General features: G+C 42.7%; 2 protein-coding genes across 2 annotated transcripts in view; one reads left to right on the top strand and one right to left on the bottom strand.

The window, feature by feature from the left end:
- The window catches only part of LOC138978551 (endothelin-converting enzyme 1-like), a 42112-nt gene extending 24921 nt beyond the window's left edge, over nucleotides 1–17191 (bottom strand). The window contains exons 1-7 of the mRNA XM_070351297.1: nucleotides 17004–17191; nucleotides 9677–9753; nucleotides 5472–5689; nucleotides 4982–5023; nucleotides 4029–4190; nucleotides 3572–3658; nucleotides 1–142 (exon numbers count right to left, since the gene is read on the bottom strand). The exon at nucleotides 1–142 is cut by the window's left edge and continues 61 nt beyond it. Of these exons, the coding sequence (XP_070207398.1) occupies nucleotides 1–142; nucleotides 3572–3658; nucleotides 4029–4190; nucleotides 4982–5023; nucleotides 5472–5689; nucleotides 9677–9711 (686 nt within the window). The 5' untranslated portion in view covers nucleotides 9712–9753; nucleotides 17004–17191. The remainder of the gene's footprint in view (nucleotides 143–3571; nucleotides 3659–4028; nucleotides 4191–4981; nucleotides 5024–5471; nucleotides 5690–9676; nucleotides 9754–17003) is intronic.
- On the top strand, nucleotides 12325–13173 carry LOC138977832 (piggyBac transposable element-derived protein 2-like). The gene has a single exon (XM_070350439.1). The coding sequence runs from the start codon at nucleotides 12325–12327 to the stop codon at nucleotides 13171–13173; it is 849 nt and encodes a 282-aa protein (XP_070206540.1).
- Nucleotides 17192–20000: the final 2809 nt, after the last annotated feature.

The following is a 20000-nucleotide window of genomic DNA, read 5'->3' on the forward strand; positions in this document are numbered from 1 at the left end:
GACAACTTTATCTTGGCCAGGTCCACCAGTGTCGATTCTAGGTCCATGTGTTGTCGGAACTGCTTTGGTTGAGTCAGGGGCCAGGGACCATAACCATCCACCAGTGTTTTCAATGGCTCCACACCTTTTTTCGTCAGTGTGTCTGAAGTTGATAAAAGAAGATAGGATATTAGTTATCGTTAGATTTGACTGTGATATCAACATTTATCAGTCTGAATGTCAAGAAAGCTGAAATCATATTACGCCTCGATCTGATATGATTCAGCCTTTCGAGACATTCAGACTGATAAATGTTGATATCACAGTCAAATCTAACGATAACGATTTTATCGCATTCGATTTCGGAACAGTAGGAATCATAAACCTACCTAAGACGTCAGACAAACGCAAGGGAGGCTACTGCCTTGTATTTAATGTTGGCAATGTTGGATTGTCTTTTCCTGCTTTCGTAACTTTGCTGCTCTTACTTTTATTTTTCAGTAACTGGTTCTTTTTCTCAGACAAAATAAGGCATTTATAATGAAAAAAGAACAAAAATATACGGTGGAAACAGATCACCAACAAAGGCTAACAAGTTCAGTGGAGTTGCTAGTTGGAAGGAACAGCGAAGAATGTCCCAGTTACTTCCTCAGTCGTACTAACTCTTTTTGACTATTTGATTTGGCAATTCTGAACGAGCGCCAGGCAGTATCAGCGAAGTCCTCTGGCTCATTTTCTGTGCCCAAGAAAGCTTCCAGGTATTTGTCGGTATCGGCGGACTGCATAATAATGTTGTCGAAGCTCAGTCTCGCTTACGACGCATCCAAAATGGCGGCGTCCTCTGACGGCGCTGTGACCGTGTGAAAGATGCTGAAAGTTGTTCGGTTGATGTTGTATGGCTACGACTAAGAAAGGTGGACAATGGTTCATGCAGGTGCGAACTGTTTAAATCGGCTGCTCATTTCCTGCCTTTTTGTGAGTGATGTGCGCTGAAACACTGCAAGAGATCTTACAGTTTTCTAAGTACTGCCACTACTTGTACTTTCAAGGTCAGCTTTGTTTATGGCTGTTCCAACTACCTCAGTCGGTAAGATTGTAACATTCTTTTCTACTACTTCTCTGTTAAAGCTGGGTGGGAAAAGTTTGATTTTATTCATTGCACAGCTTAATCTTTCTGATTCAATTACTTTTCTTTTATACATTTGTGATTTAAAAAAAGGGAGACATTTGTTTCCTTCAGGTGAGATTTTATTCTTCAAAATTAAAATTGATAAACTACTTCCTGCACGATATCAAATTCGCTGGGAACTTCCTGCGCGATGTCAATTGATATACAGTTCCTAGTTGACCAATGACAACAGCAGTTTTTGTCATGTGATCAGTAAAAATGCGATAATCACTTATAGCGCAGCTTTTGCACTTTCATTCGGGGGCAGAGGGGTGCCCTAAGTATCGCATTCCCGATAACTGCGACCTGAAATTATGAGGTTTCAATCAAAACTTCGCTTCGTCGGAACTAAACAACGGAGCGTCACAAAATGTCACATGGTGACAGCACATGCACATACAAAAGACCTGTTTGTGCCAGAAGTTTAAAACTGTCGTCTGTCAATTTTGTTCGCTGCTTGCTTGTGGCGTTATAAACATGACCAGGAAAAGTAAAAAGCTAACAGCTAGATGTAAACAACTTACTGTACATGTTAGAAAAATGAGCCATCTCAATCATGAACAGCAACAAGGAAATATTCTTAACTTTTGCGAGAAAACAAAAACAAATAACAACCTTGGAAGAGCGTCAATTTCTATATTCATAAAGGCAGACTGTCAATTATGAGTATGGACTGTTTGGTCCATTGGTTAGTCGTAGAATTGCATGTACGAGGTATTGGATGGAAAAGTGATCAGTGAATACAAAAACAGCAGCTTATTTTTCACGTGTTAGCTAAGAACTTTGACAACAATGACTTTTTGTTCAAAGCCGATGTGCTCACTACCATGTGCATCAACACAGACGTGATTAGAAGACAGATAAGGCCAAACAAAAATATAGGTTGGTTTAGGGTAACGTGACCAGAAAAGATAGGGTCGGTTTCTTTCTTATTTTTCAAAAATGTAGTCGAGTTAAAAGGAGGTTATTTCCCTAAGTCTCGGTATGGTTCGCAAAATGTGCCAAAAGTATTTTTTTTTTTTAAGAAACGAAAAAAATGTTTTCGGGTCGGCGGGAAAAAACAAGGTCGGTCGGGTTACCCTAAACCAACATTTTTTGTGTGTGGCCTAAACAGACGAAGAGTTTGTCTTGACCATCCCAGTCCCCACATTTTTATATTATTGTATTGAAAATGTATGGTTTTGTTTACTGCCCTGATATGGCCCTCCGTGGTCGGCTGGGCGTTAAGCAAACAAACAAACAAAATGGTTTTGTTTTCAATTTACATAGGCCTACAGCGCATTTTCAGCACCAAGTCAAAAGCAAATCTACAGGTTTCTGTCAGTCGTCACTTGGTAGCCTTCCAAGTCCACTTCTTGTCGACTTTGTAGGCATCGCTTTCTTGAAAACTATAGTCAGTTATCAGGAGCAAAAGACACACACAACTACATACCAAACGTTGGAAAGCCTGAGGCAAGTAACGTATTTTGTATCGAATTTTATTTTGAACGATCCAGATGTACCGCTCTAAATTTAGGTTTTCTGATATGCAACACTTATGGCACCACCCTGTAGTTAAGGGGCAAGGCAAACCGTGTTTTAGATTTTCGTTTTTTCACCCGGTCAAGCAACACAACACTACCGAGGTGATGAAGCAAACTTGTTTTATTGTTTGCAACTGGCTCTCCTGATTCGCTTCAACAAAAGTAAAACTGTCCACCCCCAATATAAACAGCAATTATCAGGGAGAATAATAAGAGGATCTGTGTGTGTGTTAGAACTTGTGTGTCTGCATGTGTCTGATTCCCGTCACGGTGTGTATGTGTGAGTGAGTGAGTGTGTGAGTGAGTGAGTGTGTGTGTGTGTGTGTGTGTGTGTGTGTGTGTGTGTGTGTGTGTGTGTGTGTGTGTGTGTTGGTGTTGGTGTGTGTATCTGTGTGCGTGCGAGTGTGTGTGTGTGTGTGTGTGTGTGTCACTGTGTGTGTGTGTGTGTGTGTGTGTCACTGTGTGTGTGTGTGTGTGTGTGTGTGTGTGCGTGCGCGCGCGTGTGTGCGAATTTGTGTGTAAACATGAAAATATGTAACCTTACTCGTCCCAACCTTGCCTTTTTCAATTTAAAGGACCTTGCACTGAATGGTGTTCTACGGAGTTTAAATCTTACAAACTGTCGTGATGCTGGTAATTTTAACTGGACAATCTATGCTAGTTATCATAGGAAAGTCATGCCGTGTTAATCATCAGCCAACCATTTCTGGTGGTATTGATCTAAGGGGAATAAATCGCTAATTCCGATACGCTGTACACGCTTACTTCCCTTGTGTTGCATTGCATTAATTTGGTTTCGGGGCAGGGGATGGGAGGGGAGGGAAGGGGGGAGAAAAAGATTACAACCATAGCCTAACAGATATCGACAGGTAAATATAATTTGCACTCCGACAAAGTTTACCTTCGTCGAGACAAGACTGATACAGCTGTTTGGCTTTTCTGATGGTGTCGCTTTCCGTACCACTGTTGTAGGGCTGTTCCAGTAGACCTGATCAGCCCGTGAATTAGTAAATAAGCACAGATATTATTAAATTCGAAAGTAAATTGATGAACAAATGGATTGATAGATAAATAAACAAATATATTAATCAATAGATCATAAATCATAAAAGAAATAAACAAATGAGCGAACAATCGAACGAACGAACGAACGAACAAACGAACGAACGAACGAATAAACGAATGAATGAATCAATAAATCAACCTATCAATAAATGAATTAGTAAATAAACTAAGTAAAGCTGTGAGTTCTAGTCTGACCAAATTTCTGAGCTCTCAGCAAAAATGAAGTAACTTTTTTTTGTAAAGGTGAACAATATCCTAAATTTAAACCTCACATACAGACACAGGATTCTTACCTTTGAGCTCGAGTCTAACATTGTTTCTGAGCTCTCCGAATCTGGAGTAAGATGACTCGCTTTCCGGAATGCTGTGGGTCTTAATCCAGTTTCCGCAGGAGTACTGATAGAAGTCCTTACACGGATCAACCTCTGTGTCCATCGCCGCCAACAGCTCTCCGGCTGTGACATGGCATCGTGACAGTGACATTCAATGGCATGGTATGACATGACATCGCGATGAAGGAACAGGTAACGAAATCAAAACCGTTTCAGCAAGGCAAGAAACACCTTCACAATACTGAATAACAAATTGAGGTCCTCCCAGTCCAGCACCACCACCAAGCTGAGATTGTACCAGAGCTGTGTCCTCTCCACACTAATCTACGGCTCGGAATGCTGGAGGATGACGGAAAGCGACTTGACCAAGCTGTCAACTTTTTACACAAAGAACCTCCGGAGAATCCTGCAAATCTTCTGGCCCAACACCATCTCCAATCAACAGCTACTTGCCCTGTGCAATCAAGAGAATTTGGAGACCATCGCCATGAGAAGGCGGTGGAAATGGATTTGCATTTCATGCGAAGAGAGCAGGATAACATCACCAGGACTGCCCTGTACTGGACATCCAAAGAAAAGCGAAAGAGAGGCAGACCCAAGAACACCTGGCGACGAACGGTGGGAGGAGAACTGAAGACCCTGAACCATACATAGGGTACGACCCGGAGACTCGCCCAGATACCATCCGCCATAACGGCAGTAAGTAAGTATAAGTAAGTACGAAAGTCACGCACGCACGCACGCACACACATTCACGCACGCTCTCACACACCCACCCACACACACACAGACACACTTTTTATTTAATTAAAGAAGAAAACCGTGATGTGACCAGTCTGTAAAATGTATGTGGAACTAAGACAAAACGTCAGAAGATGAAAGTTTCAGCAACTTGAAAAGAGCAGTTTACTTACCTCGTAGCACGCAGGAAGCGTCGACACACACACCCTCCGTATCTGAAGAGTAAAGGAGAATGACGGTGTTCAGCTTATTTCAATCTTAGTTTTTATTGTAATGTGTTTAATATGTCATATGTGCGTGAGTATACTCGCATGCATGCGGGATCGTGCGCTTGTCATAAAAGATGAGATACTAAAGAAAACATTAGGCCTACATCAGACGTGTCTCGTCCACACACACACACACACACACACCCGCACGCACACGCACCCGCACGCACACGCACACGCACACACACACTCTCTCTCACACACACACAAACACACACACACACACACACACACACACACACACACACACACACACACACACACTCTCTCACTCACACACACAAACACACACATACACACTCACACACTCTCTCTCTCTCACACACACACACACACACACACACACACACTCTCTCTCTCTCTCACACACACACACACACACACACAACGTTACCTTCGCCAGAGGACGCTGTGGTGTCAAGCCGCTGTGTAGTCGCACCGGGCCTCTTTGTTATCATGGTGACGCCTTTCTCAGCAGATGTCGCGGCTGGCTGCTTATCATCGTCCTTGACCTCTGCGAGAATCAGGGCGATGGCCAAACCCACTGAAGCTGCCAACAGCACCCCCAAGAAAAAGTACAGCCACCGACGACTGCTACTGCCACGGCCTTCCCTGTTCACAAACAGTGCAAAGGGATCAATTCATCAATACGGGATGCATGCATCCAAGCAATCATGCAAGCAACCGATCATGCATGAATTGACGGACCAACTAATCAGTCAATCAAGCAATCAACTAATCAACCAAGCAAGCAAGCGAGTAATCAAATCAGTCAACCTATCATTCAAGCCAGCTAACAATAAACAAACCTATCATTCAAGCGAGCTAATAGTTAACCATCAATCAATCGTTCATTCAATTTTCCAACCAACCAACCAATCAATCAATTGATCCATCAATTCAACAATCAATCCATCAATCAATTCGGCAAATCGTTGCCTGTTTCGCGAAAACGGCGTACACTCGCTATAATGACGTGAAATTGGCAAAAAAGACAGTCCCACTAGATCATTACGATAGGTACATTTACATACAGACCTAAAGATACTTGCTGTGATTTCAGCTCTTTCAGAATCGTCTGTCATCTTTGTAGAAGGGCAGAAGAAAAATGCTGAAGTGAAAAACTATAGTCCGTTGGGAATTTCGCTGAACGATATTTTTTTGGTGTTGTTTCTTTCAAACTGACAAAAGAGGCTTCCATAGGTGAGCTTATGTCGATCCTTGTTTCAAATCTCAATTTTTTTAAATGAAATTGCACATACTCTACCATGCAAAAGATGTTTTTAAAAAAAATATTCTACAACTTTAAAGTTTCTCGCAAACCACGATGTCCTTACAAGATGGGCCTTCCAGACACACACATCATTATTGTTCACATACAACTAGAACTGCCGTCTACGAAATTCAAAAAGTGTGCCAGATAGCCAAGTTAAGTTCCTTAAACGGCATAGAAAGTTAGAATGAAAAAAACATGGGATTGAATGCTATAGTTGGGGTACGAAATTTGGTTGCAATTCGTGTGTGCAAAGCTTAGTTTAAAGTGATACAAACTTACTATCTGACAACAACCGGGAAGACGGATCTTACGAAGCTCCAGTCTGATGGCTTTTGTTTTATGAAGACTCTAATTTCAGAATCTAAACGTCGGCTTACTGTTGGGCCATTAACTTCTTTTTCAAGAGGCGGAGTAGACCTTTAATCCAAAGCATTTCGCTTTATCAGATGACAATCTTGCAAACAGCCGTATGTTGCTGTAACGATTTGCTTCATTAATGCAAAAATAATGACAAATGCTCTCTCTGATTGCTATGTTTGATTATGTACATTTGTCACTAGATTAATACCCGGCTTCGCTGGGTGGATCGCGATACAGAGTATGCAGCGTGGCGGTTCGCCGGCTTAGAGCACGTGTTGAAAATTTTCATCCACCAGTTTGTGCCCGGGGTCCACCTGAATATGCCCACCAAATTTGATGCAGATCTGTCGAGAACTTTGGCAGTGAATCGCGAACAGACAGACACACAGATACACACACAGACAGTAGTCGTACCTACCATCTACTGTAGAGCTTCTGGGTAGACGACATTAGATTCGTTTTCGTTGTGTGGCGGAAGTGAAAGAAGTGAAGAAGTAGAGCCGAGGCGGGGCGGGGATGAACGCGGGGCGGGGATGAAAACTGTCAATATACAAAAACTAACTTCTTCTTCTTTTTTATTTTGAAGATGGGAGGGATTTTTTACACGAATATTAAAAACTCGGCAGGTTTCAAGTAGAAGGGAAGCTACTGCTGCTTCAGCAACCTAACGTCGTTGAATTGCGTAGATTGTTTCCCTTGGCACAGTGGCTTTTTCGCGTGGCTATAAATAGATTCGACCTTTGCACTTTTACAGTAAGAACAACGGGTGCAAGGAAAGCGTTCTGGACAGTGACCTTCTAAAAATAGTAACGGGAATATCTGAAGCTGCTTGTCATACCGTAGCATTCTGATGAGTCATCGCTCAACGGCTATCGCCAGTTATCTCAGAGAATGAGCCGTACTCATTATGACCTGAGTTCAGGATGGTACCGTAGCTGTGATCGGAAGATCAAACTTCAGATTTTGAAGAAGCTCTTTCTCATTCAGTATTTTTGCTAATACCATACGTGATTGACGCCACACGAAGGAAGGGAGATAAACGCCCAAAACACTGGAGAAGATAAGGAAGAGTTACTGGGAATGGATCTACAGAAAAACCAAAATCGGTTCACCGCGCCGCGCTTAGAGCACGTGTTGAAAATTTTCATCGACCAGATTGTGTCCGGGGTCTACCTGAATATGCCCACCAAATTTGAAGCAGATCCATCGAGAACTTTGGCCGTGCATCGCGAACACACACACACACACACACACACACACACACACACACACACACACACACACACACACACACACACACACACACAAGTCGTATATATATATAGATTCATGTGTGCAATGGGACACACACAAGCAAGTACGTGTTTTTACACTTAGCCAATTTGAGAAAAAACAACTTTTCAAGTCATATAATTATACTTAAAGCCATATGTACTCGATGACTATACACGCTAATTGCTTTACCAACAGCTGGAGACATGCTAAATTAAGTTCCCTGCAAAATATTGTGGTCTAGGACCCCTTCAATGTTGAGATATGTTAATTTTCATTTTGATCTGGATCGTCCTATTTATAGATTTGCCAACAGAGGTAGCGTTGACGCAAGGGAAATAACTCCGCGTCTTTGTTTACATCCAAAGTTTTTGAGACTCTAAAACAAGCTGTAATGCATGTTTATGGTCCGCGCATGGCGACATATCGTCATTACATGGTCTTATGGTGCGTTTGCATCGATTATGGGCAAACTACACTTTGTAAACACGGGAGCGCGTACATATGCCTTTAAGTATTTTTACAAATTTATTCAGCAGTGATCCTTTTGCAAAAGTCCGATACCCATATTCCATTTTGATACTTTATCATATAAATAGGCGTTTTATATTTCGCCATACCAGACCTTGAACTGTCTTTCACCCTAACTTACTTTTTGCCAGGGGTAGATTAAAAGATTAGCCCGTAATGGGGTATTCATATTTATCCTGTGGTTAAAAGGAAATCATACCGTGGATATAACAACTTTTTTTAAAATATGTTTACACTTGTACACGTCTATTTTCACGTTTATTTGTGATTCATGATTGAAATTTAGTTTTAAAAGTGGGGAGAACATTTTAATTAACCGCTAAAATAACTGTGTCTTGTCTTCTACTTTGTTCCTCTACCAGTCTTCTGCTGATTTTATGTATATCAACAGTATTATCTTAGCAATGTATTCAGTAGAATTTGTTGTGAGAATATCTGATACCCCATATTCAAGTGTCAGTAGTTATCTTAGAAATTAGTGCATAATAACTAACTTTGTTTTTTACTTCTTGCCTTACAGCAACAATCACATGTAAACATTTCTTTAAGCTTTCTACTTTGACTGCTTTATTTAAAGGCACACTTACGTAGGAAAATAAACGACAAGAATACTTAATGTATGGAACGTTCAAACATGTATTCCAACTTCGCCGATGGCCCTACTGGAAGCATTTTTTCAAATTGTTGATCACTTTTTGAAGGTATGTTGGTGGCAAGGTTTAAAAGCTCTTCGGTGAGAATAATTTACCTATTTTAAAGTTTCAGAACAAGAGGCAGTTTTCATTCTTAAACGAAGATTTAAGTAGTTGAAATGAACACATAGCACAAGTTGCCTAGATTGACAAGGAGCTGCGTTTAACACGGTTCTAACCCTAAACGCGGTCCTGGGTTCAGCCCGAAGACGACTTCGCGAAGTCTTTTTACCGACCGACAATTGAGCGTCAAAGCTACGTGCACCCAGCCCCGCTAAAGGAGACTTCGCGAAGTAAACTTTGCACAGTTCATTTTAGGCTTTAAACGAAGTATCGGCGGTTGCATCAGTCTGCCTGGGTTCAAAATGAACATTTCCAAAAATCGTTTGAACTTTTAAACTGACGCACTCTCCAACAATGCTTACATGTCATCTTTCTGTTATAAAGTGATATCGTGGGGTGACTAACCGTTTTTCCTGTTTGAGGTCAACGCCGTTGTCCATTGTCAATGGATCACTTCACACTACTTCACAGTCAGGCGACACCTGCAAAAACACAACTGCATAGATGAAGGTTTACTGAAATGTGACCCTCCACCACGGAATGAGTCGCATGTCACCTTTGCATGATTTTCATATTTTTACATTTTCCTAAAGAGTTTTTTATGCTCTATTCAGTGGTGAAACCCGTTTTAGAAAAGCGCAAGAACTGTTTGAGTTATAAGCATGTGACTAAGGTGACCCTCACACTGTTACCAGACACTCCCCGGACTTTTTTTAAGCCTGGCGTCCTTTAAAAAGGACGCTTACATTTTCCCCACCTGATTTACAACACAGACTCTGAGAAAGGTCTAAGTCACTGATTGGTGTAAGGGAGGTAACAACGTTTCAGAAGCTGAGTTGGAGAAAGTTATCTCTCTTGGCAGTAAAGTGTCATGGTGGACAGCATTCAAAATCCACATGCTGAGCAGATCAAGATGAGTTCCAAAAGAAGGTAAGGCTATATTTGTGTAATTATCAACATTTTTAATATCATTACTGAAGGTAATTTGAAGACAAAGGCATAATCTAGAAACATATTTTTCTTTTTGTGAATATAGTCCATAGTTTGTGTTATAGGCAGTTTCGATCTGGTGTCCTTTAAAAAGGACGCTAGGGCTAAATGGCCAGAGGTTTTTTCATGTACGGGTTGGGTTTGTTTCAGATTCACTGTGAACGAGGTAATAGATATGCTTGAAGATGATGACTTATTTCAAAGAGCTGACATCTTTCTCGACCCTCCTGAAGTTGATGAGTTGACTGATGAAGATAGTGGTGATGAAGATGGGGAGTGTGCTGTCCACAACTTGTCCGGACGACAACTGACTGCCAGTGCCACAGCTACTATTGTGGGACTCAGTGGCAGAACTACATTGGGAGAGGAGAACAGTGGAGGTGATGGATATGTAAGTTTCTCTGCAACATGCAGAGACAATTGACATTCTTTTCAGGGGGGGGGGGGGGAGGGAGAGGGAAGGGGGAGGCATTTAGGGTACTCACCCACTCGAAAGAACACATAGTTGTAGAGAAGAGACTCACTCCTCCACCCTCACCTCACACCCACCCCAGCCACACCTACATGTTATTCTATCGCTTGAATCTCGTACCCTTGGTAACAATGTCTGTTGGAGAAATGTAACATTGTTGCTACTTTATAAGGCCATCAATCCAATAGGCAAAAATGCTTGGGTTCAACCCTTTATCGGAGGAAGTATGGGCGGGGTTTGGGGGTATCTTATCACATGAAACAAGCTAAACAATGTCGTTCTTGTTCTGCTGTTCTAGGTTCCTGATGACCAGGCCCAAACTTACACAGAAGATGACGGAGATGAACCTGGTGACACTGACGATCCTGATTTTGAACCAGATGATGAACAACCGTCAACATCAGCAGCAATTCGTGAAAGCCGACCAAGAAAAAGAAGCCAGCCAGCGTCCAAGCAGAGTACGACCAAGCGGAGGAAGCGTGCAAAAGCTCCAGCACCGCAGCCTGAAAGAACGTGGAAACGGGCTGATCTATCAGGAAGACAAAAGGACCGGTTTCCCTGGAATTCGCCTCCACCAGACGCATCCAAAATCCCTCAGGATCCATTAGGAATATTTGAACTCCTCTACGATGATGAGGTCATTTTATCAAAGATGAGTCTGAGAAGTATGCAAAATCCAAAGGACATCATTCTTTCAAAGTCACAGGAGACGAAATTCGGACCTTCCTTGGGATTCTGCTTTTATGTGGCTACGCCACAGTTCCACGACGCAGGATGTTTTGGTCGAACGACGACGATGTACGTAACGCAGCCATTGCCTCAGCCATGACAAGAGACAGATTTGATGAAATCCTAAAGTACTGTCACGTTAGTGACAATGACAACCTCGACGCTGGTGACAAGATGGCCAAAATCAGGCCATTGATTACCATGCTCAATGAGAGATGCCTCATGTACTTCAAAAAAATCATGAAGCAACAACATTTGAGTATCGACGAGAGCATGATCCCATACTATGGGAGACACGGTGCAAAGCAATTCATTAGAGGGAAGCCTATACGCTTCGGATACAAGATGTGGGTGCTGGCCACACCCCTTGGGTACTGCGTCCAGTTTGAACCCTACCAAGGAGCAGAATCAATCAATCAATCAATGACGCTTATATCGCGCATATTCCGTGGGTACAGTTCTAGGCGCTCTGCAGTGATGCCGTGTGAGATGAAATTTTATACGGCCAGTAGATTGCAGACATTTCGGCGCATATTTACCTTTCACGGCCTATTATTCCAAGTCACACGGGTATAGGTAGACAATTAATAACTGTGCCTAAGCAATTTTGCCAGGAAAGACCCTTTTGTCAATCGTGGGATCTTTAACGTGCACACCCAATGTAGTGTACACGGGGGGAGGGTTCGGACACCGAAGAGAGTCTGCACACAAAGTTGACTCTGAAATAAATTTCCGCCGAACCTGGGATCGAACTCACGCTGACAGCGGCCAACTGAATACAAATCCAGCGCGCTACCAACTGAGCTATATCCCCGCCCCAAAAGGCAGGCAAGCTAATGCAGATGAGTATCCAGGCATTGGAATGGGTGGAGCCGTGGTGGTTGACCTCATCTCTGAGCTGGAGGAAGAGGAGCCGGAAGATTGTTACCATCTGACCTTTGATAACCTGTTTACAAGTCTGAAGCTTGTTGACGTCCTCACGAGCAAGAAGATTGGATGTACAGGAACGGTTCGTGCCAACGGGACCGCGCAGTGTCCACTGAAGTCAATCAATGAAATGAAGAATACCAAGAGAGGCACTTACGACTTTCAACAGGCCGAAAACACAGGAGTGATAGTGGTTCGATGGAACGACAACAACATCGTCAACGCTGTCTCCAATGCAGCAGGAGTCAACCCTCTGCAGTCAGCCTCCCGGTGGTCCAAGGCAGAGAAAAAACGAGTCAAGATCTCGCAGCCCTTCCTGATCAAACACTATAACAAGACAATGGGCGGGTGCGACAGAATGGACCAGAACATTGCCAAATACCGAGTCTCCATACGATCCAAGAAATGGTGGTGGGCCATTTTCAGCTTCTGTCTTGACCTGTGTGTGCAGCAAACATGGCACATGTACAGGGCAACACCTGCCTCAGAGTACATGCCCATGGATCTTCTGGCAGTTTGGAGTGCCATCGCGGACATCTACCTCAAGAGGTCACACGCTGCTGCCCGTCTGGAGCTCCCTAACCATCCTGTCGGACGTGTGGCAAAGCTGGACAGAAGAGTTCCACCAGCAATCAGATGTGATGGGTTGGATCACCTGGTGGAGCACATCTCCAAGCAGAGAAGATGCGCACAATGTGGCAAAAAGGTCAAACAAATCTGCCTGAAGTGCAATGTCCCTCTGCACCGAAAGTACTGTTTTGTGGCATTTCATACTCCTGTGTAATCGGTAACTGACCACTTGACCACTCACAATGAAAGCGAAAAGCTCTGACGAGCTGTACAAAAATCGTTGAAAGCAATTTTGTTTGCACAGATTATTCACATTGGCAGGGTAACAGGAGAGTGACTTGCACCATGTTCAGAGGTTGTTTTTGTTTTTTTGTTTGTTTATTTTTTTAAAATAATGGACAGTTAATCCGTTACTTTGTATTGTTTATAAACCGAAAGTTAAAAACTTTTTTGAAAACAAGTGTTTGTGTTAATAAATTTCATTGAAAACTTTTAGAAACTTGTTCCTTTCACTATTGTATATGTTTGATAAACCTCTACCCTCTCGATCCTAGCGTCCTTTTTAAAGGACGCTTGAAAAAAATGCTGTAGACACAAGAAAAAGTAAAAAAATCAGAAAAGAAATACATATTGTGTCTTAGAATTTTATTTGCTATTAAAAAACGCAAGAAAAAAAAAAAAAATCTCGGCAAAAGCGGGTTAAGCCTAGCGCGGAACCGCGCGAGGTGACATGCGACTCATTTCGTGGTGGAGGGTCACAAATAACAGTGTTAAATTAAATTGCATTGCTTGCAGAGAAGAGAGAGAGAGAGAGAGAGAGGGGGGAGAGAGAGAGAGAGAGACACACACACACACACACACACACACACACACACACACACACACACACACACACACACACACAGACAGACAGACACGCAGACACGCAGATAGACAGGCAGAGACAGACTGATACAGACAAGCAATCAAATACAGCTGCCGAAACCGAAAGACAGAATTAGATACAGACACAGACACAGACAGACAGAGAGGCCGGCAGGCAAGCAGACAAGCAGATGCAGAAAGACAGACAGTAAGAAATATTGATAGACCTTTGCTATCTGACTGTGTCATTTAAAATGCTTTGGCAACAAAGAAGATGGAAGGTTCAGACTCAGTCGATGCCTTGTTACGATCTGTTCATTTGCACAAGGAATGAAGTAAATGAATAGATGCATCGCAAAACTAAAATATATAACCTCTTATTTATCACAGTTATTATGCACACACACACACAAACAATAACATGGTCCAAGAAACACCACAACAACCACCACAACAACAACAACATATTTTACTAAAGTTGATAAGGAAAATCTTGGAATTATACTGTTCAAAAAAAGAAACGCATAGTTGCTACTTGCCAAATTTGTTTTATTTTTCGAAAAAATTAACAGAAAATCCAATATTTAGATTATTTGTTTGAAATTTGGTATGGACACAGTTGAATGCACACACAGTTCATTTGCATCTTCAAATCAATCAGTCAATCAATACGATTGGGTGCCGAGGCTGTCAAGTCAGTAGGGGGTGTGACTGCCTTGAGCAGCAACAACTGCCCGGCACCTTCTAGGCATGGACTGGATCAGATGCCGGATATCTTGCTGTGGGATGGTGTCCCACTCCTCCTGAAGTGCCTGCAATAGATCGCGGTGATTTGCCGGCGCTTCTTCTCGCCTGCGCACACGTCTGTCCAATTCATCCCAGAGGTGTTCTATCGGGTTCATGTCTGGCGACATGGATGGTCAGGGAAGCACCTGGACATGGTGGTCGGTGAGGAACTGGGTGGTGAGTCGTGCTGTGTGCGGGCGAGCGTTGTCCTGCTGGAATATGGCATCCTGGTCAGCCAGAAGAGGAAGGGCGTGTGGGCGCAGAATTTCCTCCACGTATCGCTGGGCAGTTATGCGCCCTTGGACGTGCACCAGGGTGCTCCTTCCAGCGGTATTGATCGCCCCCCACACCATGACGCCTCCACCACCATGAACGGGTGCCTCATCCACACAGTTGGGCGCGTAACGTTCGTTTACTCTCCGGTAGACCCTCCTCCGACCATCATGTCGCTGGAGCAGGAAGTAGGACTCGTCGCTGAACCACACGTGTCTCCAGTGATTCCGGACGGTCCAGCGAAGGTGCTGGTTGCCCCACTGCACTCGGTTCTGGCGATGGCGGCGGGTGAGGACAGCTCCTCTGTGAGGTCTGCGAGCTCTCAAACCAGCTTCATGCAGGCGGTTCCGCACGGTCTGGTCCGATAATCGGTGTGGCCCGGGGAGAGCCTGGACAGAAGATGAGGCCGACAGGAAACGATTCCGGAGGTGGCGTATGAAGCGGTCGTGAGCAGCAGTTGTCGCCCTTGGTCTTCCCGCTCGTGGCAAGTCAGCAACGGAGCCAGTGGCTTGAAACCTGACCCACAGTCTACTGATGGTGCTCTGGGACACGTGGAAGTGCCTGGCGATTGCACTTTGACTTTGGCCTGCTTGTAAACGACCCAATGCAATTTGGCGGTCTTCTCTGCTCAATCGGGCCATCTTTCGTCGCTGAATTGTCGTCTGATTTCTTTGTGGCGAACAATCCGCTTTTATGGGTTTTGGAAGACATGGTGAGAGCTCAATATTCCCCGAGTTTCACGAGATTACACTGAAGCATGACGAGTGGTCATGCCAAATGAGCAATTTTGACATTGTAGCCACTGATAACGCATGCGTCACGTGCAGAGCTCACTTGTGGCAATGGACGAAAGGTCGACGACCAGATAAACATTTTCTGCAGTTTGGTGGATATCCTTGTAGCCATATAACTAAATTAACCAAATATTACAAGCTATGCGTTTCTTTTTTTGAACAGTATATAATAGCTGAGTTTTCTCTTTCATTTTGTTGGGATGACAAGAACAGAAAGATTTTTTGTTTTATTGTTCGTACATCTTCTTTTGGTCACTTGAGAAAGACATATCTTACCTAACCTAGAGCTATATACGGACGTTCAGTAAGAGTTTTCACAAATTACGTGGCTTTGATTTCTAACTTGTTTAGGTATTGTAGACTGAGTGCCAAAAAGACAGAAACAAAATTATACAGCAACAACGGTAACACATTATTAAACAAAATCTTTAACTTTTATCTTTGTTACTACATGTACAATATAAACTCTTCAAATAGTTAATTACAAACAGAAAAAAACCCACTGATCTCGCTTCACTGCGAATTTATCAAAATGATAATAAGAACTAAATACATCATTTAAACAAAATGCGGTATTGAAAACGTTCAGTGGAGAAAAATGTAAAAAGTTTATTAAAATAATAGTAATTAAAATCACTATTCATGTGGTATTGAAAACGGTCATGAGAGAAAATGTAGAAAGTTCATTAAAATAATATAATTAAAAATCACTATTCATGCAGTATTAAACACGGTCATAAGAGAAAATGTAGAAAGTTCATTAAAATAATATAATCAAAAATCACTATTCATGCGGTATTGAAAACGGTCATAAGAGAAAATGTAAAAAATTCATTAAAATAATATAATTAAAATCACTATTCATGCGGTATTGAAAACGGTCATAAGAGAAAATGTAGAAAGTTCATTAAAATAATATAATTAAAATCACTATTCATGCGGTATTGAAAACGGTCATATTAAGAGAAAATGTAGAAAGTTCATTAAAATAATATAATTAAAATCACTATTCATGCGGTATTGAAAACGGTCATAAGAGAAAATGTAGAAAGTTCATTAAAATAATATAATTAGAATCACTATTCATGCGGTATTGTTAACGGTCATAAGAGAAAATGTAGAAAGTTCATTAAATTAATATATATAAAAATCACTATTAATGTGGTGTTGAAAACGGTCATACGAGAAAATGTAAAAAGGTCATTAAAATAATAGTAATTTAAAATCACTATTCATGCGGTATTGAAAACGGTCATAAGAGACAATGTAAAAAGTTCATTAAAATAATATAATTAAAAATCATTATTCGTGATAAAAATGCAGAGACCTGTGTTGTGTCTTTGATGCTGGAATTCCCAGAAAGGCAGCGCCTCTGATATCCTGAGAGCAAGCACGTCCTTGGCCAACTGACGCGTGCTACAGGCATGTCCACACTGAACTTGAGGCAGCAACCCAGTCCTTGGCCTGTCGACTTCACCAGGAACTAACGACAAAGACATGCACCTACTTAGCAGAAATACCCACCTCCCTTCGCCCTAAACACCTCCCAACAACACACACACATAGTGTATGCGTCTTGCGTCTCTTCTTCATCCCATCCACCCCTCCCTTCCCCACCCTCCCACTTCAACCCATCCCATCCCACCAACCTACCTAGTTACCTACCATCAACCCTAATCCACTCAAAACTTGACTAAATGTAAAAACAAGTCGCGTGACGCGAAATTAACACATTTAGTCAATCTGTCGAACTCACCGACTGAAATTGAACGTACCGCATTTTGTCACTGAGACAACACTCAATAGCGTTATCAGTTACATACACCGCGGCCTCACCATCACTATCACTCATAGAAAGTGACAAGCCAGGATAGCGCAGAAGCGTAAAGCGCTTCACAGAAAAGTGCGCTTTTCTCCACCCTTTTTACTTTTTTTTCAAGCCAAACATAACATATCTATGTTTTAGGAACAAGGCAATGATAAAGAATAAGATGAATTCATTTTTGGATCGATTACTAACATTTTAATTCTTATTAGAATTTTGTGATTTGAATGACCAAACTCATTAATTAATTATTAAGCTTCCAAGCTGAAATGCAATCCGATAGTCCGGGCTAGGTTGAAGATCGTGTGACCAAAATGTAAACCAATTTGATCGAACAATGAGGATGTGACAGTGCCGCCTCAACTTTCACAAAAAGGCGGATATGACGTCATCAAATACATTTATCGAAAACATGAAAAATATATGTCTGGGGATATCATTCTCAGGAACTCTCATGTAAAGTGTCATGAGTAACGGTCCAGTAGTTTTCTCTCACACACACAGTGACACACACACACAGACACTCACACAGACAGACACACATACACCACGACCTTCGTCTCGATTCCCCGTCTTTGTAAAAAACAAATCAGTCAAAATTTGACTAAATGTAACACAAGTTTGTATTAAGCAACCCAGCTATGCAGAAACAGAATACTGTCAACACTAGTGACAGTTGTTGGCATGTATCACCGTTGTTTGTTGTGTAGATAGTGCAGGCGAATGCTGATATCAATGTCTAACAGTCGGCATATTAAAAAACAACGGTTTCATTACCGTCGTCTAATTTCGACCAGGAGTCATTTCGGAGCTATCCCGCAAAATGATTAGACGGAACAGCCGCAATGGGGACTGGATTGCTCCTATCTGATTATGCCTGTCAGTCAAAGCATTCTCGCGACCTGAGTCAGCCAATCACTCACCGACTGGGGAAATATCGTGTCCAACAGAGAGCGACATATTTACCAGACAGAGAGAAAATGGCGTAAACATATATTTGACGTAAATTGAGTGAAACAATTTCACTTGATTCTGCAGAACTTTGACAATGACATGTTCAAGTGAGCAGATCGGCATTGCACACTCAGAGGGTGGGTGGTGCCTTGCCGTTCTGTAAAGCACCCACCGACAAAACTGGCTTTTCTGTATTTTTTTTAGATAAAATAGTGTATAAACTGACATTTTAAGTGTCATTCTTTAGAATAAGTCACGCTGATTCTGTTCATTGAAATGTTTACTTTGTCTTGTCCCAGCGAAGCTGGAGGTATCCCGTGAACCGAATAATACATGATAAAGAAGGATTCTTTGTGCCCGAAAATGGGCCACAGTTGGAGATGGAAGTTCACCAAAAATTGGGACCATACTAACAAAAATACGGTGGGTAAAATAGGCGCCCCCATTTTTTGAGCAAACGCCACCCAAGGCCGCTTTGGACGGGTAGAAATTCGGTAGTTTTCAAGTCTATGGATAAAGCTCGCGTAAGAAGAATACGTCACGGTCGAAAGTCTTTGACGTCAATTAATGCATCATGACGTCATGCCTCCCTGTAGTCTTTCTCTCTCGCGCGGTGTGTGTGTTTGTGTTCATTTTGTGCACATGTGTTAGTGTTACTGTTTGTGTGTGTGTGTGAGTGTGTGTGTGTGTGTGTGTGTGTGTGTGTGTGTGTTGCCTGTGTATGTGTGTGTGTGTGTGTGTGTGTGTATTTGTGTGTATGTGCGCACGCGTGCATGAATCTGTACTCGTGTGTGTGTGAGTGTGTGTGTGTGGTGTGTGTGTGTGTGTGCGTGTATTTGTGTGTGCGCACGCGTGCATGAGTCTGTACTCGTATGTGTGTGAGTGTGTGTGTGGTGTGTGTGTGTGTGTGTGTGTGTATGTGTGTGTGTGTGTTTGTGTGAGTGTGTGTGTGGTGTGTGTGTGTATTTGTGTGTGCGCACGCGTGCATGAGTCTGTACTCGTGTGTGTGTGAGTGTGTGTGTGGTGTGTGTGTGTGTGTGCGCGCACGCGTGCATGAGTCTGTACTCGTGTGTGTGTGTGAGTGTGTGTGTGCGTGTGTGTGTGTGTGTATTTGTGTGTGTGTGCACGCGTGCATGAGTCTGTACTCGTGTGTGTGTGAGTGTGTGTGTGGTGTGTGTGTGTGTGTGAGTGTATTTGTGTGTGCGCACGCGTGCATGAGTCTGTACTCGTATGTGTGTGAGTGTGTGTGTGGTGTGTGTGTGTGTGTATTTGTGTGTGTGTGTGTTTGTGTGAGTGTGTGTGTGGTGTGTGTGTGTATTTGTGTGTGCGCACGCGTGCATGAGTCTGTACTCGTGTGTGTGTGAGTGTGTGTGTGGTGTGTGTGTGTGTGTGTGTGTGCGCACGCGTGCATGAGTCTGTACTCGTGTGTCACGTGTGTAAGTGTGTGTGTGTGTGTGTGTGTATTTGTGTGTGTGTGCACGCGTGCATGAGTCTGTACTCGTGTGTGTGTGAGTGTGTGTAGGGTGTGTGTGTGTGTGTGTGTGT

Source organism: Littorina saxatilis, linkage group LG10, assembly GCF_037325665.1.
Source record: "Littorina saxatilis isolate snail1 linkage group LG10, US_GU_Lsax_2.0, whole genome shotgun sequence".
NCBI classification, from domain to species: domain Eukaryota; kingdom Metazoa; phylum Mollusca; class Gastropoda; order Littorinimorpha; family Littorinidae; genus Littorina; species Littorina saxatilis.